The sequence below is a fragment of the Scardinius erythrophthalmus genome, assembly GCF_964197995.2.
Source record: "Scardinius erythrophthalmus genome assembly, chromosome: 2".
Taxonomy (NCBI): Eukaryota; Metazoa; Chordata; class Actinopteri; order Cypriniformes; family Leuciscidae; genus Scardinius; species Scardinius erythrophthalmus.
The window spans coordinates 48533989-48561328 of record NC_138222.1 but is presented as its reverse complement, the minus strand read 5'-3'; the positions used below and the strand labels follow the sequence as shown (position 1 = coordinate 48561328).

The following is a 27340-nucleotide window of genomic DNA, read 5'->3' as shown; positions in this document are numbered from 1 at the left end:
GTACAGAACCGGCGACAAAGGGCAGACCTGCCGGAGTCCAACATGCACCGGGAACAAGTCTGACTTACTGCCGGCAGTGCGAACCAAGCTCCTGCTCCGGTCGTACAGGGACCGGACAGCCCTTAGCAAAGGACCCTGAACCCCATACTCCCGGAGCACCCCCCACAGGACGCCGCGAGGGACACAGTCGAATGCCTTCTCCAAGTCCACAAAGCACATGTGGATTGGTTGGGCAAACTCCCATGAACCCTCCAGCACCCTGTAGAGGGTATAGAGCTGGTCCAGTGTTCCACGACCGGGACGAAAACCGAACTGTTCCTCCTGAATCCGAGGTTCTACTATCAGCCGTATTCTCCTCTCCAGTACCCTGGCATAGACTTTCCCGGGGAGGCTGATAAGTGTGATCCCCCTGTAGTTGGAACGCACCCTCCGGTCCCCCTTCTTAAAAAGAGGGACCACCACCCCGGTCTGCCATCCCAGAGGCACTGTCCCCCGACCGCCACGTGATGCTGCAGAGGCGGATCAGCCAAGACAGTCCCACAACATCCAGAGACTTGAGGTACTCGGGGCGGATCTCATCCACCCCTGGTGCCTTGCCACCGAGGAGTTTCTTGACTCCCTCGGTGACTTTAGCCTGGGTGATGGACGAGTCCACCTCTGAACCCTCAGCCTCTGCTTCCTCAATGGAAGACGTGACTGCGGGATTGAGGAGATCCTCGAAGTATTCCTTCCACCGTCCAACGACATCCCCAGTTGAGGTCAACAGCTCCCCACCTCCACTGTAAACAGCGTTGGTAGGGCTCTGCTTCCCTCTCCTGAGGCGCCGGATGGTTTGCCAGAATCTCTTCGAGGCTGACCGGTAGTCCTTCTCCATGGTCTCACCGAACTCCTCCCAGGCCCGAGTTCTTGCCTCCACAACCACCCGGGCTGCAGTCCGCTTGGCCTATAGTTTCGCAAAACATGGTTCTTCTTTATCCAACTCACCATCAATTTTCTGATTGAGTTTTGTCGTTGCAGTTCGCATCACTCCCCGCTTTATCTTCAATCGCTTTAAATCCGCTGAATCCATGATTTAAGTTCGATTCAAATTCCCCACGCAGCTTCTTTCAAACAATTCTTGACTCCCGTTCAGTCTTCTCCCTTTCTTTAAATTATATCCTTGAAATCCCGGGTTTTCGGCACCATTTTGTTGTGTACAAGGAAACATTTCGACCAGAAGAGTTCTTGATGCTTGAATTAATTTTATTATCTATTCTTTTACAACTCTAAGTTGCGTGGGGAAAAAGGGGATGGGAAAAATAGCAATATGGAGTCTCTTTGTGCGCCTGCACGTGTTCCACATCATAGTTCCTTTATCCTAGGAAACTCCAATGAACCACGCCCACTGCAACAGGTTATGTCCATATATGGAAACGTGCGTCACACGAACCCCTAGGTTGAGGGAATGTCTCCATTTGTAAAGTTAAATAAGCTGCAACGACAGTTGATTAGGGACATGCAATATAGCCATAACAGCCGGTACCCGTCAGCTGCCTCAGGAGTCCCACAAGCCAGCCAGGCCCAATAGGACTACTTCTTCAGCTTTACGGCATCCCTTACTTCCGGTGTCCACCACCGGGTTCAAGGATTGGGACGACCAGCACCGGAGACCTTACGGCCACAGCTCCGAGCGGCCACGTCGACAATGGAGGTGGAGAACATGGTCCACTCAGACTCAATATCTCCAGCCTCCCTCGGGATCCGGTCGAAGCTCTGCCGTGGAAGTTGAAGATCTCTCTGACAGGAGATTCGGCCAAATGTTCCCAACAGACCCTCACAGTACGTTTGGGTCTTCCGAGTCTGTCCAGCTTCCTCCCCCGAAGGTGCAGGGAAGCGACCCTCTCGTTCACCGGGGGGAACTCCAACACATGGCGGCTGAGCTGGGGGGCTATAAGCAAACCCACACCAGCCCGCCGCCTCTCACCATGGGCAACTCCAGAGTGGTGAAGAGTCCATCCTCTCTCCAGGAGTGTGGTTTCAGAGCCCAAGCCGTGCGTGGAGGTGATCCTGACTATCTCTAGTCGGTACCTCTCAACCTCACGCACAATCTCAGGCTCCCTCCCCGCCAGCGAGGTGACGTTCCACATCCCTAGAGCTGGTTTCCGTGTCCAGGGATCGGGTTGTCGAGGCCCCCGCCTTTGACTGCCGCCCGATCCACTAAGCACCGGCCCCTTACGGCCCCTCCTGCAGGTGGTGATAATTTTTATATATATATATATATATATATATATATATATATATATATATATATATATATATATATATATATATATATATATATATATATATATGTATATATGTATATATGTATATATATATGTATATATGTATATATATATATATGTATATATATATATATACAATATGTATTTAAATCCATGTGATCACTTATATCAGTGTTATATATATATATATATATATATATCATATCATCCAGCCCTAAAACTTGTGTAGATTTATGTCAGTGTTTATTTAAAAACATCCAATTATGCAGAATATACGCTGGTAAATATTTAATTGATGAGCTGTCAATACAATATATAACAATACAATATATAGGCTGTGATTTTACTCCTAAATTCAGCATATTGACACAAAATAATCACAGCAAATCCAGCGTTCTCTGCCTGGATCCAGATGTTTCTGTGTATCGCAGCGATTCATTCGCTTCTCTGTTCTGTAGCTTTCAGCAGTGTGTGAAAATATTCCTCACATTTCGTGTCAAATCTATTTGTACAGTCAGTCTCAAAGCTCTCTCCCGTTTTAGATGTGTTTTGAGTGTTTTTCACGGCATTCACACTGAAAACAAATGCTGCCACACTCGGTGTGTGTGTGTGTGTGTGTGTAACCGCACAGATGATGATGTCACACGCATACTGTCTATACATATCGTTTCAAAGCATCTTTACAGAAAATGTGTTTCTACATTAGAATTAAGAGTGATCTGTTTCCAGAGGTGTTTAATGTGATCGTTCATCATATCCTGTTTAGCGACCTCACCATGGAGATTGTGCGCTTTCGTCTGATTGGTCCGCTGGCTCACACGGTGCTCACAGACACACTCCGTCCAGCCAGTGAGGTGAGAGACTCTGATGACATCACACTCTTGCGCTGTGATTCTCTCAGTGATTGGCTGATGATTCTCTCTGGTTCCTGTAGATGTTGAGTGGCGAGAACGAAAGCCTCCATCAGCAACAGACACACGCTTTCCAGCTGCTGAGAGGTGAATGAACACCGAGGTCACATGACTCTGTGATGGAGGCGGTGGATGTCTGATGGTGTGTGTGTGTGTGTGTGTGTGTGTGTGTGTTTTACAGGAGTGTGTTCCACAGCTGAGCTCCCAGCAGGCTGTGTGTTGGGACTGACTGTAGATGATCCCAGACTGACTTTACCTCAGAAACGTGGAAAAACTGTACCTGACCTACAGCCCAGCACAGGTGTGTGTGTGTGTGTGTGTGTGTGTGTGTGTGTGTGTGTGTGTGCGTGCATGCGCGTGTGTGTGTGTGTGTGTGTATATATATGGCCCTGAGCTCCGGGAGCCTCTGCGCCTCCATGCAGAGTAACCAGGTTCGAATCCTGGCAGGGCCTGAGATTCTCTCACACTCTTATACACACACGCGCAGTAGCAGACGGTCATGATGAGTGTGTGTGCTGTATGTCTCACACTCTCACTCTCACACACACACACAGCAGACTGTCATGATGAGTGTGTGTGTGTTTCTCCCACTAGAGGAGGATGGTGTGCGGGATCTGAGACTCAGAGGAGTGCCGGCTCACTGCAGTCAGAGCTCGCTGTGGGACGAGTCGATTCGAGAGTGTGTGACACGCGACCGACTGTCGGATCAGGTAAACACACGAGACACACACTGACCGGATCAGGTAAATAACATCCGATCGGATTCCAGTGATCCGGATCAAGAGTTTCTGGTGATATACAAACATAAACCTCATGACTGGAGCTCTAGAGCAGCTTCTCAAACCTGTCAATCACCTTTAACTATACAGCGCTTTTACAGTATAGAGTGTTTCAGAGCAGCTTCACAGAGATAACAGGGAAATAATGCAACAGAGTTTGTGTCCAGAAGAAAATAGCGTCACAGTCCAGCTTAAGTAAGTTCAGTGATGCTTCATTTCTGTTGTAAAAAATGTATTAATTTAGTTCATTTATATATATATATATAGCCGCTCTGGAGAAAACCGTGATGTCATCGTCCAGCTCAGTTCAGGTCTCATATAATGGTGTCAGTGCAGGAGAGCAATAATACTAAATATTAATATATTAATATATAATGTTGAATATTAAATTAAATGTCCCCTGTCCTGGAGGAGCACCAGCCCTGCACATCTGTGTGTGTGTGTGTGTGTCTCTCTCCCTGTGTGTGTGTGTGTGTGTGTGTGTGTGTGTGTGTGTGTGTGTCTCTCTCCCTGTGTGTGTGTGTGTGTGTGTGTGTGTGTGTGTGTGTGTGTGTGTGTGTGTGTGTGTGTGTGTGTGTGTGTGTGTATGTGTGTCAAAAGCTGATGAGCTCAGGTGTGATGATGAGGGACACTTCAGGACAGGTGTGAGAACCTCTGCTCGAGAACATTTAAATGACACTTTCCGTGTGTGTGTGTGTGTGTGTGTGTGTGTCAGGAGCTGAACCGCAGGAGGAGTGATCTGCTGGTTCCCGGCTCCCGGCTCTCCTCTTCTTCTGCTGTGCCGGTTCTGCTGGTCCATCATGCGGGGCGTGTGTGTGGAGAGGAGCGTCGGCACTGGGGCTCCGGCTGGGATCTGCTGCTTCCCAAGGGATGGGGAATGTCCTTCTGGGTCCCGCTGGTGCGTCTCATCTCACGTTTCTCACGTTTCCTCTCAGACTTGTTTTCGTGAAACGACCATAAAGGAGACGGTGTAAAATAGAAAATTGAGGAGCTGAAGTGTTGATCGACTGACACTGGTTACAGTTAGTAGAGGAAAGCCTTTATTCATGGTTTGAGAAATGAGCAGATGTTCTGTAGACATAAATGATAAAAAAAATTAACAGCATTTTACAGTACTTGTTTGTTTATGCTCGTCAAAGAGGGTTTCAGTGTTTCTCAGGCAGGGGCCGATGACCACTAGGGTGCCGTGGAAACTTTCAACAGGGATATAATATAAGTCGTCAAATAAATTGTACAAAAATGTTTGAAATGTGAAAACTAAGGGACGTTGTTGGTTTATAAGTCGCTCTTCACAGTCGTCTGATCACTGCTGTCCTCACAGGGTGGAACAATATATCACAATACAAAACTGCAACAATATATATCGTGGATAGAAATAAAAATTACTGTGTGAGGAAAAAAAAATAGTTTGTGTCAGTACTACATTAAACTACTGTATATAATGTTGAATATAATGTATAATAATGCAATGGGGGATTATGTGTTGCTCCTGATAATGCTCCAAATTTAGCATTTTAATCAACAGTTAATCTTTTGTTAACCTTTTACCACATGTCTTGGAGTATTGCTTTAATGTTGTTTAGTGATGTGTGTCGAATCGCGACAAGAGGGCATCGTTACAGAGCCAATCACAGCCGGATCTGGAAGCTCAACGAATCCTGTTTTCTCTCCGTACGACGTCTCCTCGCGCTCCGTCTCAGATGTCCACCGTGATCTCCTGTCGGCGTGTGTGAAGTCTAATGACAGGTGTGTGTTGTTTTCAGGTGTACCGTGGCGTTCGAGTCGGCGGCCTCCACATGAGTGTCAAACACTCCCAGTTCATGGGTCAGCCTCACTTCCCTCACGATTACCCAGACTGCCCTGCAGGAGAGCGCTTCCAGTCTGAGCAGGAGCAGGAGCTTCTGGAAAAGTTCAAAAGGTGGGATGGGAGATGTTGAGAAGTGTTGTTTTGTGTGTTTTTTGTGTTCATGATACAATAGAGAATCACTTTTGACCGTTTCAGACGTCCTCCATCAAAACGCACCAACTACATCAAACATGGCTGCTTGGCGCCGTTCCGTTGCCCCTGGCAACAGCTGACGGAGGAGTGGGAGGAGCTAGTGAGTCTGAGCGAAGAGACGGCCAGCAGCAGCAGAGACGAGACACCGTTCACTGTTCTGAGGTCAGTCAGTCTAACCCTGATGGCTTATGTAATTGCCATTGTGTATGAAATGTGCTATATAAATAAACTTGCCTTGCCTGGCCTAACAGTAGTATTCAGGTACAGAAATTAATAATTAAGCCTAATTGTAAAAACACTTTGTTCTGTGGCTTCGTGAGAGTGTATGTCGTAGAGGCAAGCTGTGTGCCATCTATGTGGTTGCAGCAATGGGAACTACAAACCAAGATGGCCACCTGGTCCCGGACTAGAGTTACCAGGTTCCTCAGCGGTGGGACAGCTGCTAATGAGCTGAGAACAGAGAGACTGCCTGTTTTTGTTGGAGAGCATAAAGAGTTGATTATTAAAAATGTAGGGAACTTTTTCCTTCTTCATAGGAGAGACCAGGAGATGTTGGGATCGCGTTCAAACAGAAGTTATTCTTTATTGAGAACTTCGCATTGCGTTGCTGCAGTTTTTCCAACAGTCTAAATCTAATACAGTATGCATTGTAGTTATGTATAGCGGGGGAAATAAGTATTGAACACGTCATCATTTTTCTCAGTAAATATATTTCCAAAGGTGCTATTGACATGACATATTCACCAGATGTTGGTAACAACCCAAGTAAGCCATACATACAAAGAAACAAACATAAGTTCAGAAATTAGGTTATGTGTAATAATGTGAAATGACACAGGGAAAAAGTATTGAACACATGAAGAAAGGGAGGTGCAAAAAGGCATGGAAAGCCAAGACAACTGCTGAAAACTTACAGTAATTAAAAAGCAATCCAGGGGGCTGGCATAAGCATGACGTGGTAAAAGAACGGTTCTAGTCCAGCAAAGAGTTGGTGCCGCTTTGGAACCAATTTTCCTGGCCGAGAACCGGTTCTTTGGCTGTCGAAACACAAAGAACTGGTTCGCGAGTAGGCACTGGCCCCTAACCGGCACCAGCACTGCCTTGGTGGAACAGGGGTATGTGATGGTTAAATTTAGCAGTTAATCCGCGAATCACATACAAGCCGACCCGTGGGGAGCTGATCCGTACGGGTCAACTGCGATCCGTTGCTTCAGTGGAATAACAGACACGTTGAGGAGAGAGAGATTCGCTTTCATCTGGTTGTGTGTTGCAGGAGTCTGAAGGAGCTGCGGTTGCTGTCTGGTTGGATCCGTCGTCGACTGCGTCTGCGCATGACCCCTGACCCCCCGCTGACCCGGCTGCGTGTGACCCCTGACCCCCCTCTGACCCGGCTTGGTGTGACCCCTGACCCCCCTCTGACCCCTGCGGCGGCTACAGCTCTACAGCAGGAGTTCAGGCGTTCTCTCCTCTGGGTGCGTCTGCGTCTGCTGAGTAAAGGCCAGCCGGCGCTGCATGCCATGGTGTGTGTGCCCACGACCTCTGACCTCCAGCTGCTGCGTACAGATGGACACAGCAGCGGCCCGCAGGAGCCCCGACACACAGATCACCCGAGGGACCGGAGCGACCCTGCGGATCCGGAGCGTCGGGAGCGTGTCCTGCGGGGGGTGTGTCCTGCTCCTCTTCCCAGGGTCGTGTCCCACTGCAGCCGCCAGACTCTGGGATGGGTCACGCAGGGCGACTTCTCTCTGACCTCTGGTTGTGGAGAGGCTCTGGCCTTCGTCAGCCTGACCGGCCTCACACACACACTCCTCAAGCAGACACAGGACCAGCGCGGACTTGTGCTCCTGCGCAACCCCTCGTCCCTGCAGTACCGCTTCGCCCAGATCAGCCTTGACACCTGAGCGCGCGCGCACACACACACACACACACACCTCGTCCCTGCAGTACGGCTTCACCCAGATCAGCCTTGACACCTGAGCGCGCGCACACACACACACACACACACACACACACACACACACACACCTCGTCCCTGCAGTACCGCTTCGCCCAGATCAGCCTCGACACCTGAACGTCAGTCCATCACATCAAACACAGTCATGAGCGGCTGTTCTGTGATCTCCTCCATGCATGTCGAACTTCCAAGACCATGTGCTGAAATACTTTTTTTTTTTGAGAGAGAGAGAGAGAGAAACTCTTCACATCATGAATTTGTGTTTTTTTTCTTCTGGGATTTGAGTGATATTTGATTTGCGAAGAAATTTATTTTGATTAAAGGTAAAATATGTAAGACTTTTGTAATAAAATATTCAAAAGCCACACACATTTCAGTGTGAAATATTTCATGCAGTTGTGTACTTGTATAACTTTGTTTTGCATTAAAAATACCAGACAGGCAGGAGTTCCCCACCTTGTAGAAATCTCCTCAACTAAAATACGGGCAGTTTGTGGTGCTTTGGCCGTCCTCAGTGGAAGAAGCTCCACCCATTCTGAACAGTAATCAAATACAATTAAAAGAAGCTCATTTTGTTTAGAGCTCTTGGGGAAAGGCCCATCAAATTCACACAAGTTTCACATTCCTTACAGTATTTCCATACGTCAGCTCTCAAGCTTGGCCAGTAAGCAATTTCCATCCAGATCAGATGGAGGACCTGCGCCTAGACACGGCCACAACGCATGATGCAGTCAGGGGGATCCGGGCCGTATCCAGATCAGATGGAGGACCTGCGCCTAGACACGACCACAACACATGATGTAGTCAGCCGGATCCGGGCCATATCCAGATCAGATGGAGGACCTGCGCCTAGACACGACCACAACACATGATGTAGTCAGCCGGATCTGGGCCGTATCCAGATCAGATGGAGGACCTGCGCCTAGACACGACCACAACGCATGATGTAGTCAGCCGGATCCGGGCCGTATCCAGATCAGATGGAGGACCTGCTACTAGACACAACCACAACACATGATGTAGTCAGGGGGATCCGGGCCGTACCCAGATCAGATGGAGGACCTGCGCCTAGACACGACCACAACGCATGATGTAGTCAGCCGGATCCGGGCCATATCCAGATCAGATGGAGGACCTGCGCCTAGACACGACCACAACGCATGATGTAGTCAGCCGGATCCGGGCCATATCCAGATCAGATGGAGGACCTGCGCCTAGACACGACCACAACGCATGATGTAGTCAGCCGGATCCGGGCCGTATCCAGATCAGATGGAGGACCTGCGCCTAGACACGGCCACAACGCATGATGCAGTCAGGGGGATCCGGGCCGTATCCAGATCAGATGGAGGACCTGCGCCTAGACACGACCACAACACATGATGTAGTCAGCCGGATCCGGGCCATATCCAGATCAGATGGAGGACCTGCGCCTAGACACGACCACAACACATGATGTAGTCAGCCGGATCTGGGCCGTATCCAGATCAGATGGAGGACCTGCGCCTAGACACGACCACAACGCATGATGTAGTCAGCCGGATCCGGGCCGTATCCAGATCAGATGGAGGACCTGCTACTAGACACAACCACAACACATGATGTAGTCAGGGGGATCCGGGCCGTACCCAGATCAGATGGAGGACCTGCGCCTAGACACGACCACAACGCATGATGTAGTCAGCCGGATCCGGGCCATATCCAGATCAGATGGAGGACCTGCGCCTAGACACGACCACAACGCATGATGTAGTCAGCCGGATCCGGGCCATATCCAGATCAGATGGAGGACCTGCGCCTAGACACGACCACAACGCATGATGTAGTCAGCCGGATCCGGGCCGTATCCAGATCAGATGGAGGACCTGCGCCTAGACACGACCACAACGCATGATGTAGTCAGCCGGATCCGGGCCGTATCCAGATCAGATGGAGGACCTGCGCCTAGACACGACCACAACGCATGATGTAGTCAGCCGGATCCGGGCCATATCCAGATCAGATGGAGGACCTGCGCCTAGACACGACCACAACACATGATGTAGTCAGCCGGATCCGGGCCGTATCCAGATCAGATGGAGGACCTGCGCCTAGACACGACCACAACGCATGATGTAGTCAGCCGGATCCGGGCCATATCCAGATCAGATGGAGGACCTGCGCCTAGACACGACCACAACGCATGATGTAGTCAGGGGGATCCGGGCCATATCCAGATCAGATGGAGGACCTGCGCCTAGACACGACCACAACGCATGATGTAGTCAGCCGGATCCAGGCCGTATCCAGATCAGATGGAGGACCTGCTCCTAGACACGACCACAACACATGATGTAGTCAGCCGGATCCAGGCCGTATCCAGATCAGATGGAGGACCTGCACCTAGACACGACCACAACGCATGATGTAGTCAGCCGGATCCGGGCCATATCCAGATCAGATGGAGGACCTGCGCCTAGACACGACCACAACGCATGATGTAGTCAGCCAGATCCAGGCCGTATCCAGATCAGATGGAGGCCCTGCGCCTAGACACGACCACAACGCATGATGTAGTCAGGGGGATCCGGGCCGTATCCAGATCAGATGGAGGACCTGCGCCTAGACATGACCACAACGCATGATGTAGTCAGCCAGATCCAGGCCGTATCCAGATCAGATGGAGGACCTGCTCCTAGACACGACCACAACGCATGATGTAGTCAGCCGGATCCGGGCCGTATCCAGATCAGATGGTGGACCTGCGCCTAGACACGACCACAACGCATGATGTAGTCAGCCGGATCTGGGCCGTATCCAGATCAGATGGAGGACCTGCGCCTAGACGCGACCACAACGCATGATGTAGTCAGCCGGATCCGGGCCGTATCCAGATCAGATGGTGGACCTGCACCTAGACACACCTAGTGTGCGCCACAGTAGGTAAAGTGTGTTGTGAGTATTGATAATCCAAAGTGTTCAATTAAATCTCCTCTAGTTTCTGCTCAGGCAACATTAATGATGATCCAGTGCTAGTCACACACTTTACCTTCATGAGATGTGAGTGTGTGTGTGTGTGTCAAGTTTTTTATACAATACTAGTCATTTTGTCATGTTTTTCCTTCAGGCAAAGTATCAAACTCTGTTTTTTCATGTTACAATGTTTATTTAAAAAAAATCACAATACTCCCATAACACTTAGACAGTTATGCATTCAAAATGAACCCTTTTATAAACTCAGTTAGACACACACTCACACACACACACAATCTCACTCACACACTTACACTCTCTCTCTCTCACTCACACACACACACACACTCAGATACACTCTCACTCACGCACACAAACACACTCACATATTCTCACACATACACACTGAGTGTTAGTTCTGTTCCTCCTGCAGGCTCTCTCTCTCTCTCTCTCTCTCTCTCTCTCTCTCTCTCTCTCTCTCTCTCTCTCTCTCTCTCTCTCTCTCTCTCTCTCTCTCTCTCTCTCTCTCTCTCTCTCTCTATGGCTCGTCCTGCTGTATTCCACTGTTGCAGGTGAATTTAGACGCCAGCGCTCCATATTTATTGTCGTCTTGCTGCGGCTGCACTTTGTCCGTACAACTTTTCCCTGAAAAACACAAACAAATTTTTTATTATATTATAGTCACTTCCGGCTCGATCCCTGGACTATCAGGCGTTAGAGATACCTGGAATCTGGCCCATAGAAATGAACACGCTGTCCATCTTGATTCTGGGACGAGCTCGTGCGATCAGGAAAACCCCAGTGAATGCCAGCAGACACCTAAGCCACACACACACACACACACACACACACACACACAGACACATCTTAAACCACAGACACACAGGTGGCAAATATTGTTATAAATAAAATGGTAAGAAATGCTCACCCGACCACAAACATGATGCAGTATATCACAGATAAACCATAAAATTCTTCATAAAATAAAATGCCTAGAAATACAAATAGATTTTGTTAGTTATTTTTGGCATGAAACACAACCGAAACACATTTGAACTCGACTGACCGGCGACGATGGCGCTGGCGGTGAAGAACACGTAGTTGATGGGCACGATCTCAGTGGCGTCAAACAGCTTCATGGCCTGATTCAGAAACCTGAGGCGATCAAAGAGACCAGGGATTATATCCAGCAAAATACTGAGAACCGTGTGTGTGTGTGTGTGTGTGTGTGTGTGTGTCTAACCCTGAGGCGATCGAAGAGACCAGGGATTATTCCCAGCAAAGTACTCAGAAGTATGTGTGTGTGTGTGTGTGTGTGTGTCTAACCCTGAGGCGATCGAAGAGACCAGGGATTATTCCCAGCAAAGTACTCAGAAGTGTGTGTGTGTGTGTGTGTGTGTGTGTGTGTGTGTGTGTGTGTGTGTGTATCTAACCCTGAGGCGATCAAAGAGACCAGGGATTATTCCCAGCAAAGTACTCAGAAGTGTGTGTGTGTGTGTGTGTGTGTGTGTGTGTGTGTGTGTGTGTGTGTGTGTATCTAACCCTGAGGCGATCGAAGAGACCAGGGATTATTCCCAGCAAAGTACTCAGAAGTGTGTGTGTGTGTGTGTGTGTGTGTGTGTGTGTGTGTGTGTGTATCTAACCCTGAGGCGATCGAAGAGACCAGGGATTATTCCCAGCAAAGTACTCAGAAGTATGTGTGTGTGTGTGTGTGTGTGTGTGTGTGTGTGTGTGTGTGTGTCTAACCCTGAGGCGATCGAAGAGACCAGGGATTATTCCCAGCAAAGTACTGAGAACCGTGTGTGTGTGTGTGTGTGTGTGTGTGTGTGTGTGTGTGTGTGTGTGTGTGTGTGTGTGTGTGTGTGTGTGTGTGTGTGTGTGTGTGTGTGTGTGTGTGTGTGTGTGTGTGTGTGTGTGTGTGTGTGTGTGTGTGTGTGTATCTAACCCTGAGGCGATCAAAGAGACCAGGGATTATTCCCAGCAAAGTACTCAGAAGTGTGTGTGTGTGTGTGTGTGTGTGTGTGTGTGTGTGTATCTAACCCTGAGGCGATCGAAGAGACCAGGGATTATTCCCAGCAAAGTACTCAGAAGTATGTGTGTGTGTGTGTGTGTGTGTGTGTGTGTGTGTGTGTGTGTGTCTAACCCTGAGGCGATCGAAGAGACCAGGGATTATTCCCAGCAAAGTACTGAGAACCGTGTGTGTGTGTGTGTGTGTGTGTGTGTGTGAGAGAGAGTGTGTATCTAACCCTGAGGCGATCGAAGAGACCAGGGATTATTCCCAGCAAAGTACTCAGAAGTGTGTGTGTGTGTGTGTATCTAACCCTGAGGCGATCGAAGAGACCAGGGATTATTCCCAGCAAAGTACTGAGAACCGTGTGTGTGTGTGTGTGTGTGTGTGTGTGTCTAATCCTGAGGCGATCGAAGAGACCAGGGATTATTCCCAGCAAAGTACTCAGAAGTGTGTGTGTGTGTGTGTGTGTGTGTGTGTGTGTGTGTGTGTGTCTAACCCTGAGGCGATCGAAGAGACCAGGGATTATTCCCAGCAAAATACTGAGAACCGTGTGTGCGTGTGTGTGTGTGTGTGTGTGAGAGTGTGTGTGTGTGTGAGACGCACTTGATCTGGAAGGTGCAGGACGTGATCATGATGATGAACATGATGTAGAACATGGGATAGGTGAGTGGTTGAGTGTGTGTGTGTGAGTGAGTGTGTGTGTGTGTGTGTGTGTGTGTGTGTGTGTGTGTGTATGTGTGTGGGGCGCACTTGATCTGGAAGGCGCAGGACACGATCATGATGATGAACATGATGTAGAACATTGGATAAGTGAGTGGTTGAGTGTGTGTGTGTGAGTGAGTGTATTGAGTGTGTGTGTGTGTGTATGTGTGTGTGTGTGTGTGTGTGTGTGGGACGCACTTGATCTGGAAGGCGCAGGACACGATCATGATGACTACCATGATGTAGAAGATGGGATAGGTGAGCTGTAAGTGACTTCCTCGGATCGTCTCCGTGATCATTCCTGAAACGGCCTTCACCGAGATCACTGTCACCGACGCTGCAACACACACACACACACACACAGTCACTGCTCTGCGTGTCCATGATTTTTGTGTCCATGATTCAAGTGCCTAAACCAGAGGTCTTCAATCCTGCTCCTGGAGGGCCACTGTCCTGCAAAGTTTAGTTCCAACCCTAATCAAACACACCTGAATCAGCTCATCAAGCTCTTCAGAATCGCTTGAGTACTCAAAGGCAGGTGTGCTGAAGCAGGTTGGAACCATAGACTGTAAAAAATATGGACAAAGCGTCTGTGACGTCCCCCATAGACTTTCTGAAGAACGGGTTTGAAGCCGTTTATGGGGGGTATGGGCGGCGCCATATTGGAAATTTTTGGGAAATCCTAACCCCGCCCCCCTTCTGACGCAGCACTCAGCTCGCTCTGCTACTTCGGTTATCTCTGTATACTTTAGGCAAGGAAATATGTTATAAAACACCATACTAACTCTTTTCGTTTTCATTTAAAGAAATCTTAAACATTATAGCCACACAAATGTGGTTCAGGCAACGCGTATTGATTATATTCACTGCACATAACGTTTGCCTATTTATAAAAAAAACTAAATATAAAACACAACCCTGCCTCTTTTCGTTTTAAATATAATATAAAAATATTAAACATTTTAATATGGTCCAGGCAATATGTGCATTTGTACTAAACAACAGATGTTGCAGTAAACAACATTACAGATCATCTTCGTTGTATTAAAATTTAAAATTACAAAACTCAACCCAGTCTCTTTTTGTTAAATTTCAGTTTTATCAATATTAGCCATTATAAAAGTATAAGTGAAAGGTACAAGAAGCTCTACAAATAAAGCAAACAATTCAGTCAAACATACAAAGTCAGCGCTCGATCTAGTCTAACCATACAACGGTAAAGTTAAATAGCTTATAAAGTTATGAAACTTCCCCTCAGCCAAAACGATTGCCCAGGGAACAAATTATAGATTTACGAGACCAAAAATCGCCCGTTAGAAATACACAAGACGAATTATATCTCATGTTTAACCACTACAGAGACGCCAGAGTCAGCGGCAAACCTCAGACCGACTAGCCGAGGAAAGGCTGTTCCAGGCGGGGTACATGAGCGCCGAGCGCCCGGTCATCGCTGGATCTCACAACCTGGATACAATTTTCATAAATCTTTATAAATAAACCACAGATTTGAGCTTTAAACAACTCATTCTCGCCTGAAAAACTCTTAAAACTACATTTCATGATACAGAAACAGTAGTATTATATGTCAACTGTATATTAAAAAATGGCGCTTCTTATGTTGTCATTCTCCTTGGCGCTGCCTATGCTCGTTATCAGCTGTCAATCAAGCTGTCAATCAAAGTTAACCACGCCCTTATTGTCATACATTTTATATCTAAATACGATCTAAACTAACGAGTTAGAAAAAACTTCACCCCCCTCACAGTTGTCAGGCACTCGGAACCTATCGAAAAATACAATAAAAGTCCATGTGACCAACCTGTAAAAACATGAATTTATGCTGTGAAAACGGACATTTTAACATGGGGGCTATGGACATTTGCTCCCTTTTGGGACCTGCCCTAGCGGATTTTCGATGTATTGCAGTTTTTCGCACTTCCAGGTAGGCTTCATTTTTCAGATCAGAATGTTGCCGCTTGGTTGGAACTAAACTCTGCAGGACAGTGGCCCTCCAGGAGCAGGATTGAAGACCTCTGGCCTAAACCTTTACCAAGTTTCGTACCATTCCGATTAAGTAAAAAAAAAAAAAAGTACAATTTTTCGTTTAAAAATGACGAAGAGCACCAGAGGGCTAAACCAGCTTCTGTAGGATCTCAAGCCCTAATGAAAGGAACCAGACACTTTCTCATCATCTTCAGTCTCATATATATATATAACCAGAGCAGAATCTGTTCTCACCGAGTAACGCCACCATGACCATGATGATCACGATGTGCTTCATGTTCCTGCACTTGTACAGATACATCAGGACAGCGAAGAGAATCGCTTCGAAGGACTGCAGAGAGAGAGATGCAACACTCTTCAAGCACCAGCATTTATATCGCAGTCATGTTTGTGTCACTTTTCCAATGGCTTCTTGATCGGATCGAAGTCTGAGATGAAACTCACGAAGTAGATGAGGAAGAGCCAGCTGACCAGCGAGCGCTCCACCATGTTGGCCGTCACATGAGGGGACGAATGAGGGGCAAAGGTCACCAGAAAGTAGGTGCCGGTCAGAGCTAAAGCACCTCCTGTGAATGAAATGGCTTTATTACAAGACCGTCAATCGCATGTTCATGTTCATGTTACATTATGAATCCAGTGTTGGGTTTCATCAGGAGTTTGTGGAAGGCAGGTCTTGTTTCCTACTGATATTCTTGAGTGATCCTCAGATCAACTGAATTAACATCACACAGATCTGATTCAGTGTGTGTGTGTGTGTGTGTGTGTGTGTGAGAGAGAGTGTGTATTATCAGTGATTGTTAGTGTCCAGCAGTCATGAGTTTGATTCCCAGAACAGGAATGAACTGATGTGATGTGAATAAGCTCAATACTTAATTGGTGGAATTGGCAATGTTGCAAACTCTACCCAGTCTTACTTTATACTTTATAATATAACTTTGAGTTTCATTATTTTACAGTATAACAACAGAAGACAAGAACTTGAGGCGTGAATCTGAATCTGATCTCACCGAGGATATCTGAAGCACGTAACGTTTCCTTGAGGAACACCACAGAAATAACAGCACTCGCTGAAAGAGAAGAACCAACGTTACAAGCTTTAAACACCATTAGAAGAGTAAAATACTGAGTGTGGTGTTTTACTGTGGTGTTTTACTGTCCCTGATGTGGTGTTTTACTGTCCCTGATGTGGTGTTTTACTGTCCCTGATGTGGTGTTTTACTGTCCCTGATGTGGTGTTTTACTGTGGTGTTTTACTGTCCCTGATGTGGTGTTTTACTGTGGTGTTTTACTGTCCCTGATGTGGTGTTTTACTGTCCCTGATGTGGTGTTTTACTGTGGTGTTTTACTGTGGTGTTTTACTGTCCCTGATGTGGTGTTTTACTGTGGTGTTTTACTGTCCCTGATGTGGTGTTTTACTGTCCCTGATGTGGTGTTTTACTGTCCCTGATGTGGTGTTTTACTGTGGTGTTTTACTGTCCCTGATGTGGTGTTTTACTGTGGTGTTTTACTGTCCCTGATGTGGTGTTTTACTGTGGTGTTTTACTGTCCCTGATGTGGTGTTTTACTGTCCCTGATGTGGTGTTTTACTGTGGTGTTTTACTGTCCCTGATGTGGTGTTTTACTGTGGTGTTTTACTGTCCCTGATGTGGTGTTTTACTGTCCCTGATGTGGTGTTTTACTGTCCCTGATGTGGTGTTTTACTGTGGTGTTTTACTGTGTTGTTACTGTGGTGTTTTACTGTCCCTGATGTGGTGTTTTACTGTGGTGTTTTACTGTCCCTGATGTGGTGTTTTACTGTCCCTGATGTGGTGTTTTACTGTCCCTGATGTGGTGTTTTACTGTGGTGTTTTACTGTGTTGTTACTGTGGTGTTTTACTGTCCCTGATGTGGTGTTTTACTGTGGTGTTTTACTGTCCCTGATGTGGTGTTTTACTGTCCCTGATGTGGTGTTTTACTGTGTTGTTACTGTGTTGTTTTACTGTCCCTGATGTGGTGTTTTACTGTCCCTGATGTGGTGTTTTACTGTGTTGTTACTGTGTTGTTTTACTGTCCCTGATGTGGTGTTTTACTGTCCCTGATGTGGTGTTTTACTGTCCCTGATGTGGTGTTTTACTGTCCCTGATGTCGTGTTTTACTGTCCCTGATGTGGTGTTTTACTGTGGTGTTTTACTGTCCCTGATGTGGTGTTTTACTGTGGTGTTTTACTGTCCCTGATGTGGTGTTTTACTGTGTTGTTACTGTGTTGTCCACACCCTTCTAACCGTCAGAATGGGCGTGGCCAGCGTGTATATATTCAGCGCTCACAGGCTAAAATTCTGATTTTCTTGTCTTCAGCGACGCTCTTCGCATCGCTGGATCTTGAGAGCCGCCGCCGTTGAAACCAGCGACCAGCAAGCTTAGGACAGCCCTGAGGAAGCCGGCCGTCTTCGCCGCCTTCAGCCATCCGTGCCTGCTACGCTATCCGGCGACATATCCTTTACATTATTACTGTTTCTGTGTGTACTCTAAAAGAGCACGAGGCGTTTTTGTAAAAACGCCTCGTTTTTGCGGCTCGTGCCGCGCCCCGCTCAGCAACGGAGACCGCCACCTCTCTGCGCTCTCCGACTGGGCCGCGGGCACGCCGCCACCGCACTCTCCGAGTGCGAAGAGCTTTCAATGTCGACCCTGCGGGCTCGACTTGAAGCTTTCGACCAAGCTGTCGCTCCGCCTGTCCCTGCCGGGCCGCGCAATAAGAAGCGCCGCTCGCAGCGACCACCGGAGACTGTTGTGACTGAGGAGCTCGCCGGAACCTCTCCCTCGAGCTCTCTCTCGCCCTCTCCCTCCCGGCCGCTCAACCGCCGGCTCTGCCCGCGCCGCCGCCGCGTCAGGAGATGAGGTGAATGTGATAGATACCCGTACTCTCCCTCTGTTCGAGCCGTGCAATACGCCGCTCACAAGGGATGGCAGAAGCGGACGGTCTCGGAGCGAGTTTCCTCTCCCTCTGTTCGAGCCGCGCAAACTGAGCCGCTCACGAGGGATGGCAGAAGCGGACGGTCTCGGAGCGAGTTTCCTCTCCCTCTGTTCGAGCCGCGCAAACTGAGCCGCTCACGAGGGATGGCAGGAGCGGACGGTCTCGGAGCGAGTTTCCTCTCCCTCTGTTCGAGCCGCGCAAACTGCGCCGCTCACAAGGGATGGCAGGAGCGGACGGTCTGAGCTCTCTTTACGTTACAAGAAAGCTACTCCGTCCTCGCGCGTCACTGGTGAAAGGGGAACAGAGTGTTTTCGTCCCGCCGTGGCCTGGACTATAACCTCCATTCTCACACATTTCTCAGTCCCCTCTTAAGTTCAGGCGACTGGAATTGTTACTATTGCAGTATACGAGCCTGTTATAAATACACGCTCGCCTGCAAGCAAACGCTGTCACAAGACATGATGACGCTAACCGCGTACTAATGTATTCTCCCCTGTGGCTCAGTGGCGGAATCCTAGACTGTCAAGCTAGAGACCCGGGTTCGGTCCCCGCTCTCGCGGCAGTTAAAGTTTATGCTGTTCGCTTCTCCGAGCTCGCGGCCAGTTTTTCTTACATACAGAAAACAAGCCCGCTCTCTCCCTCGTTGGGCCGTGCAGATTGCGCCGTTCAAGGGATGACAAAGCGGACGGTCACGAGCAGCGTTCAGCGTGCGCGCCTCACTCACCGGCGAAAAGAGAAGAGAGTGTGTTAGTCTCGCTACGGCTGGACAACCGCCAATCCTCACACATTTCTCAGTCCCCTCTTAAGTTCAGGCGACTGGAAATATTACTATTGCAGTAAACGAGCCTGTTTTAAACACACGCTCGCCTGCAAACGAACGCCGACGCGACACAAGAGGTCGCTTTTTATATGCTCGCGCTAACTGAAAGCCTATGTGATTCCCCTGTGGCTCAGTGGCAGAATCATACGCTTTCATGCGAGAGACCCGCGTTCGATCCCAGCTCTCGGGGAAAATAAAATTTATGCTGCTTGCTTCTCCGAGCTCGCGGCCAGTCTTTCTTACTTACAGAAAGCGAACCCGCCCCTCGCACCACACCTTCTCAGGGTGCTCGAGTATTTTTTGAGCGTCTAAACACGAGAGAAGAAAAGACGGTTAAATCCCGCAGCCCTGCGGCTGGACCACCGTCGAAGCTTAACGCTCTGTCAGTCCCCGTTGCCACGGCTACTGCAGCTGTTTACCCCGCAGTCAACGAGCCGGTATCTACTCGCTCGCCTGCGCGCATCCGCCGTTCTCACGGCAACCCAGAAAATGTCAAAAGATAATGTCTGGTTGCACGGCTGACGCCGTATGTGTTTCTAGTACAGTGAATGTGCCCACGTTCTGTGCTCACCCCTGTACACAAGCACTATACATCCCGTGTCTCTCACAGAGCCCACTCTCATGAAGCAGGCAAAAGCCGCTTTAGTGTTAAAAGTAGGTCACGTGTCCACTTCTCCGTGCCCACACCTACTCACTGCCCGCTCTGTCACACGGCCTTGCACGACCGGTCATGTTTTAAATGTGAGTCCTGTGCCCGCCCTCGAGCGCTCACACATACATTTTCGCGCCTCACACTATATGTTCCCCGTCCAAAGCCACCGGGACACTGTGTGTAAAACGGCCAGCTATCGCTACGTGCGATCCGCCGTATCTAACCACCAAGAGCGCGCGCGCCGCGCCCGCCCCTGAATGTAACTCCTGTGCCCGCCCTCGAGCGCTCACACATACTAACGAACATTTTCGCCCCGACGCCGCCATCGCGCGTCGCGCCTCACACTTTATGTTCCCCGTCTAAAGCCACCGGGACACTGTGTGTAAAACGGCCAGCTATCGCTGCGTGCGATCTGCCGTATCTAAGCACCAAGAGCGCGCGCGCCGCGCCCGCCCCTCCGTTTCGAGCTCTCGAGCCCGCGATGCGCGGCGATCGGAGCCCGGAGGCCATTCTGCCCCTGGCTGCACACGCAAAAGCGTGGGAAACTATTCCAGGCGCATCAGAACGGGTGCTAAGCACAGTAAAACAGGGCTATACTCTGCAGTTCGCTCGCCGCCCTCCGCGCTTTCAAGCGCGTATCGAGACCAGAGTGAATGGGGAAGTAGCACATCTACTTCGAGCAGAAATACACTTCTGTGCAAAAGGGCTATGGAACCGGTTTCCCCTTCCATGAGCGAGTCGGGCTTTTACAGCCGTTATTTCCTCGTTCCCAAGAAGGACGGAGCACTCAGACCAATTTTGGATCTGAGACGTTTGAACGAGGCTCTTATGAGAAGACCGTTCAAAATGCTCACAACCAGACAAATTCTCGCGCAAATTCGCCCGAGGGACTGGTTTATATCTCTCGATCTAAAAGACGCGTGCTTTTCAGATCCTGATAATACCCCGTCACAGGCCATTCTTGAGATTCGCCTTCGACGGTCAGGTATATCAGTACACGGCCCGCCTGTCGACACAGCGCGCGCGCTGCATTCGACGCCTGGCCGCGTCTCTCCGGCCGGGCAGCACCGTACCTCTCAAAACATTTCAGAGGCTACTGGGTTGTATGGCCTCAGCCGCAGCAGTGCTTCGGCTGGGTCTTTTACGAATGCGCCCGCTACAATGCTGGCTGAATGCCCGAGTGCCTCACAGAGCATGGGCTTCCGGCGGTATTCGCATCAGAGTGACTCAGAGCTGCGTTTCAGCTCTGAAGCCCTGGTTAGCGGCCGACTGGTACCAGCGGGGAGTGACAATGGGAGCTATCTCACACCGCAAAATTATCTCGACGGACGCTTCCACCTCAGGCTGGGGCGCTCTGTTCGAGGGCAAACCGGCTTTTGGCCTATGGTCAGACCAGGAAAAATGCCTCCACATAAACTGTTTGGAGATGATAGCGGTCGAGAACGCGCTCAGGCGCTTCCTCCCATTCATACGGGATCACCATGTGCTAGTCCGCTCGGACAACATGTCCGTGGTATCCTATGTGAACCGACAGGGCGGTGTCAGATCCAGGAATCTGTGCAGGCTGACAGAACGCCTTCTCGTGTGGGCTTACCGCTCGCTGCGCTCGCTGAAAGCCGCGCACGTACCGGGCCACCTGAATGTCGGTCCAGACAGACTGTCCAGGGACAACATTCCCCCGGGAGAATGGTCTCTGCACCTCCAGACAGTCCAGTTTCTCTGGCGCCTATTCGGCAGAGCGGAAATCGACCTCTTTGCGTCGAAAGACAATGCTCAATGCCTGAAGTTTTATTTGAAGAGCGAAGACGCGCTGTCCCAGACATGGCCCAGCCTCCCGCTGTATGCTTTTCCTCCGATCTCCCTGTTGCCACAGGTCATTTAGAGGATCAGAGAAACGCACCACTCAGTGCTGCTTATAGCCCCGTGATGGGAAAACCAAACTTGGTACCCAGAGCTAGTGAGGCTGTCGCACTCACCCCCGTGGCCGATCCCGGTGAGAAAGGATCCTCTCCCAAGCCGCTGGATCGATCTGGCATCCCCATCCAGAGCGCTGGTCGCTGCATGCATGGGTGATCAACGGATACCCGTTGACCTGTCAGAAGGGGTCGTGAACACGATCACACAGTCGAGAGCCCCCTCCACGAGACGGCTCTATGCGTCTAAATGGTCGGTGTTTTCTAAATGGTGCGCTACTCAAAACCTGGATCCGCGCGCATGCGGGGTCCCGCGGGTGCTCTCCTTCTTACAAAAGCTGTTGGAAAAGGGCAGATCCCCTTCCACGCTCAAAGTATATGTGGCCGCTATTACAGCGTTCGCTGAGACGACGCGCGGCCGGGCAATGGGAAGGAATGAGCTCATTATCCGCTTCCTCAGAGGAGCTAGACGGATGAATCCCCCGCGGCCCCCCTCGGTTCCCTCGTGGGATCTGTCCTTGGTCCTGGCGGCCCTAAAGGCTTTTCCCTTTGAACCGCTTGAATCCGCGGATCTAAAGTATCTGTCGCTTAAAACCGTTTTTCTGATAGCTCTGTCTTCAGTCAAACGAGTGGGTGATTTGCACGCGCTATCTGTTAGCCCTGCATGTCTCGAGTTCGGGCCGAATGACTCGAAAGTCATTCTCAGACCGAGGCACGGTTACATCCCCAAAGCGATTGGAACCCTGTTTAGGGCACAAGTTATTTCCCTCTCGGCTCTGCCAGCATCCGATAGTGGGGACAGTGATAACCTCCTATGCCCTGTCCGGGCGCTGAGAGTTTACATCACGCGCTCTGCCGTTTTCAGGCGTTCAAAGCAGCTCTTTGTTTCCTTCGGCGGACGCACCAAAGGTCTTGCCGCCTCGAAGCAGAGCTTGTCCAGGTGGATAGTGGACGCGATAGCAGCAGCTTATGCCTCCAAACACCTGCAGTGCCCTCTGGGCATCAGAGCCCATTCCACTAGAGGCATGGCCTCGTCGTGGGCCTGGTCCAGCGGAATTTCTATCCACGACATTTGTATGGCGGCGAGCTGGGCCTCCCCGTCAACATTCGTGAGGTTTTATAACCTGGAAGTTCCTGCCCTACAGGCAAAAATATTGTCAGTATAAGTGACATGTATGCTCTGCCCAGCTCCCGTGTGCAGACTACGTTCATATGCTGGCGCTATTCTGGTAACTACTCAGGGTGAAGTGTTTGACTCAGACCGGCTGATCCGTTCTGTTTCCTATTTCCCGTTACGCGCTGTTATCGGTGCTGGCCCGCGCTGCTGGCCGCCCGCATTATTCTCTGCCGCGTGGGAATTTTTCTCTTCATGTGAGACCGACTATGTCGTTTTCTCCTACCCTTATGAGTGCTTATGTGCTGTATGGGCTCGCTCCGCCGGCCCTACTGTTTGTACTGTTATGTTTATAGACCGGCCGCGCCGCTCTATTTCATATGCTGCATGAAGTGCATGTACTGCGCTGGCCCGTCTCTCCGACCGGCCACATTTCCCAGCAGAGTGTTTTCCCCGGTTCCCCTGGGATTCATGGGCTGGATGCTCGGCGCACACGGCGTTGACAAAGGGTTCCCGATGCGTAAGCTACTTACGCAATACGAGAGAACCTCTCGTAAGAGAACGTACTCGGTTACTAATGTAACCTCGGTTCTCTCTAGAAGAGGGAACGAGTATTGCGTAACCTGCCGTGTCGCGCCACGAGCTTTTGCGCTTCAGACTGCGAAAACCAGAATTTTAGCCTGTGAGCGCTGAATATATACACGCTGGCCACGCCCATTCTGACGGTTAGAAGGGTGTGGAGGGCGCGAAGCGCCCTCATTGGTTGCCGCGTTCAGAGCGCTCACCGATAGGCTTAAGCAGTTGCAGCCGAGCAGCCAATGAGCACGCTTATTTAGCCTGCCTAGGTCTGTCGGCTGCTGCACTGCGTTGACAATGAATACAAAATTAAGGATAATTTTTTGGCTTCAGATCTCGAAGAAAGAAGACTTTCCCGATGCGTAAGCTACTTACGCAATACTCGTTCCCTCTTCTAGAGAGAACCGAGGTTACATTAGTAACCGAGTACGTTTTACTGTGGTGTTTTACTGTCCCTGATGTGGTGTTTTACTGTGGTGTTTTACTGTCTCTGGTGTTTTACTGTGGTGTTTTACTGTGGTGTTTTACTGTCCCTGATGTGGTGTTTTACTGTGGTGTTTTACTGTCTCTGGTGTTTTACTGTGGTGTTTTACTGTGGTGTTTTACTGTCCCTGATGTGGTGTTTTACTGTGGTGTTTTACTGTCTCTGATGTGGTGTTTTACTGTGGTGTTTTACTGTGTTGTTACTGTGTTGTTTTACTGTCCCTGATGTGGTGTTTTACTGTGGTGTTTTACTGTCTCTGGTGTTTTACTGTGGTGTTTTACTGTGGTGTTTTACTGTCTCTGGTGTTTTACTGTGGTGTTTTACTGTGGTGTTTTACTGTGGTGTTTTACTGTGGTGTTTTACTGTGTTGTTTTACTGTGGTGTTTTACTGTGGTGTTTTACTGTGGTGTTTTACTGTGGTGTTTTACTGTGTTGTTTTACTGTGGTGTTTTACTGTGTTGTTACTGTGTTGTTTTACTGTCCCTGATGTGGTGTTTTACTGTGGTGTTTTACTGTGGTGTTACTTTGTTGTTTTACTGTGTTGTTACTGTGTTGTTACTGTGTTGTTTTACTGTCCCTGATGTGGTGTTTTACTGTGGTGTTTTACTGTGTTGTTACTGTGTTGTTACTGTGTTGTTACTGTGTTGTTTTACTGTCCCTGATGTGGTGTTTTACTGTGGTGTTTTACTGTGTTGTTACTGTGTTGTTTTACTGTCCCTGATGTGATGTTTTACTGTGGTGTTTTACTGTCCCTGATGTGGTGTTTTACTGTGGTGTTTTACTGTGGTGTTTTACTGTGGTGTTTTACTGTGGTGTTTTACTGTGTTGTTACTGTGTTGTTTTACTGTCCCTGATGTGATGTTTTACAGTGGTGTTTTACAGTGGTGTTTTACTGTGGTGTTTTACTGTCCCTGATGTGGTGTTTTACTGTGGTGTTTTACTGTGTTGTTTTACTGTGTTGTTACTGTGTTGTTTTACTGTCCCTGATGTGATGTTTTACTGTGGTGTTTTACTGTGGTGTTTTACTGTGGTGTTTTACTGCCTCTGATGTAGTGTTTTACTGTGGTGTTTTACTGTGTTGTTACTGTGTTGTTTTACTGTGGTGTTACTGTGTTGTTTTACTGTCCCTGATGTGTTGTTTTACTGTGTTGTTACTGTGTTGTTTTACTGTCCCTGATGTGATGTTTTACTGTCCCTGATGTGATGTTTTACTGTCCCTGATGTTTTACTGTCCCTGATGTGGTGTTTTACTGTCCCTGATGTGGTGTTTTACTGTGTTGTTACTGTGGTGTTTTACTGTGGTGTTACTGTGTTGGTGTACTGTTGTTTTACTGTGTTGGTGTACTGTTGTTTTACTGTGTTATTTTACCGATGACAGACACGCAGCCGAGAGGAGCAATGAGCGACGCCGGAGCAAATCCATATGCAGCGAAGTTTCCCAGTTCTCCCAATCCCATGAGCAAGATCCCACACCACCACAGACGACTGGTGTAGTACGGGCTTGTCCCGCGCTGAGACTGACGCATGTGTGTGTATTTCTGCACAGCAAACACCAGCAGAGATCGAAACACTGAAACACTGAAGAGCAGATGTTTGTGAATGATGTCCATGTGACTGTTAATGAGTGTTGAGGTTCACCTGGATATTTAAGGAGATGCTGATGAGAAAGTTTCCACACACTGCAATGCAGATCCCCACGATATAAACCTGCGAACACAAAACATCAGATCATAGACCACAGAAACACACGTGTGTTGATCCTGAAACAACATTCCTATCGAAGATAGGGTTATCTAAACGGCTAAATGGCTAAATTAATCCTAAAATTATGAGGAAACAAGAGGCTGATAAATAATGTCGCTAGTGTAGGGAAAGATGGGACTAAGTACAGGAGTACTGAGTTTATTCTCAGATAAGAGGCTGCTTTAGCTGTAGTTTGAGTTTAATCTCAGGTTAGATGGTATATTTTGAGTTTAATTTAATTTTAGATGCTGTAGTTTGAGTTTAATTTCAGTTTAGATGCTGTTTTAGCTGCAGTTTGAGTTTAATTTCAGGTTAGATGCTGTTTTAGCTGCAGTTTGAGTTTAATTTCAGATTAGATGCTGTTTTAGCTGTAGTTTTAGTTTAATCTCAGGTTAGATGCTTTTTTAGCTGTAGTTTGTGTTTAATCTCAGATTCACTGTTAATTTTGTACCTCCATCCTGGATCTTCACTTGTAGTTCCCACAAGGCATGTAAAGTGAGTGAATAACCACATTCACAAACACACTGCACAAGTGAAAAGAACAACAGACACAACTTCAACACTGTGTGTGTGTTCAGCTCTTTAAAGCTCTATGATCGGTCTGTTTTACAGAGGTGCATATATTCCTCACACAGATATATCTCATAGATGATGTACAACCACGTATCTCCATGAGACAGAAAAAACAACAAAAACAATCTCAAATCCCATTCAGTGAATCAAAACCTTAGACTTCCAGAGAAAGAATGGAATTAACACTTTCATAAACTAAACTTTACTTTCTAAACATACTTTGCTGACAACCTGATAACAACCTGACCTCAAACATTAAAAGTAGCTACTTGACAATAAGCAACCGCTCAACAGTGCCTATAAAATAACAAGACTAATAATAAAGATTGAATTAGAGGCTCAGTCCACACTTATTGTTATGAAAACAGCAGTTATGAGCAGAAATACATACGGCTTCTCTGGTACAGGAACGAGAGGCAGTGCTGGGACTTTCTCTCTGTGTGTGTGTGTGTGTGTGTGTGTGTGTTCATGCTTACAGGACTCTTTGTGCAGGCCAGGACAATAGTGTTCTGTGAGTGTGTGTGAGCTGTGCTGGATGGACAGTAGATCTATTATCTTACATTACAGCACATTCTTGCATGATGATAACACACTAAGAATGGGTGTTTAAATGTATTATTGTAAGGTTTAGACTAGAGTAACAGAAGTGACCTTTGAAACAGTAACAATAAATCTAATCAAAATAGCTCATTATCATCTTAAAGATAAAGATACGTTTTTTTAAAAGATAGAGAATATTATTTACAGAAAAACTTGGTCATCTCTCCTGATGTCTATTTATATTTATTCATTTTCCAGGTAATTTGATCCAGATGTTTTTTTTGTCGTAGATGTTCCCCTAATTATATCATAAACAGCAAGAATGAGATGCAGGTTTGATAAAGACACTTGTTGTGTGTCAGAAGACACGCCCATCACGACACTGTAGGATTTTTAACA

At 48.3% G+C, this 27340-nt stretch overlaps 2 protein-coding genes across 2 annotated transcripts in view; one reads left to right on the top strand and one right to left on the bottom strand.

Annotated features, from left to right (window-relative positions):
* The window catches only part of LOC308706470 (ribonucleases P/MRP protein subunit POP1-like), a 31396-nt gene extending 23095 nt beyond the window's left edge, over window positions 1-8301 (top strand). Inside the window, exons 9-16 of the mRNA XM_081392134.1 lie at window positions 3031-3118; window positions 3199-3262; window positions 3357-3476; window positions 3770-3885; window positions 4670-4852; window positions 5718-5872; window positions 5957-6115; window positions 7227-8301. Of these exons, the coding sequence (XP_081248260.1) occupies window positions 3031-3118; window positions 3199-3262; window positions 3357-3476; window positions 3770-3885; window positions 4670-4852; window positions 5718-5872; window positions 5957-6115; window positions 7227-7854 (1513 nt within the window). The 3' untranslated portion in view covers window positions 7855-8301. The remainder of the gene's footprint in view (window positions 1-3030; window positions 3119-3198; window positions 3263-3356; window positions 3477-3769; window positions 3886-4669; window positions 4853-5717; window positions 5873-5956; window positions 6116-7226) is intronic.
* A 3002-nt stretch (window positions 8302-11303) lies between these two features.
* LOC308706792 (NIPA-like protein 2) lies at window positions 11304-26834 on the bottom strand. The gene is made up of 12 exons (XM_081392652.1): window positions 26793-26834; window positions 26280-26352; window positions 25724-25792; window positions 25455-25623; window positions 16584-16643; window positions 16021-16142; window positions 15811-15907; window positions 13771-13909; window positions 11926-12014; window positions 11788-11851; window positions 11584-11678; window positions 11304-11504 (listed from the first exon to the last, which is right to left on the bottom strand). Exons 2-12 carry the CDS (start codon window positions 26283-26285, stop codon window positions 11398-11400), a joined length of 1017 nt encoding a protein of 338 aa, XP_081248778.1. The 5' UTR covers window positions 26286-26352; window positions 26793-26834; the 3' UTR covers window positions 11304-11397.
* Window positions 26835-27340: the final 506 nt, after the last annotated feature.

Coding starts and splice junctions, on each gene's coding strand:
- LOC308706792 (XM_081392652.1), bottom strand. Junction 12,015..13,770: donor TCCTGCGCCTTCCAGATCAA/GTGCGTCCCACA, acceptor TGATCGCCTCAG/GTTTCTGAATCAGGCCATGA. Junction 11,505..11,583: donor TTCTATGGGCCAGATTCCAG/GTATCTCTAACG, acceptor TGTGTTTTTCAG/GGAAAAGTTGTACGGACAAA.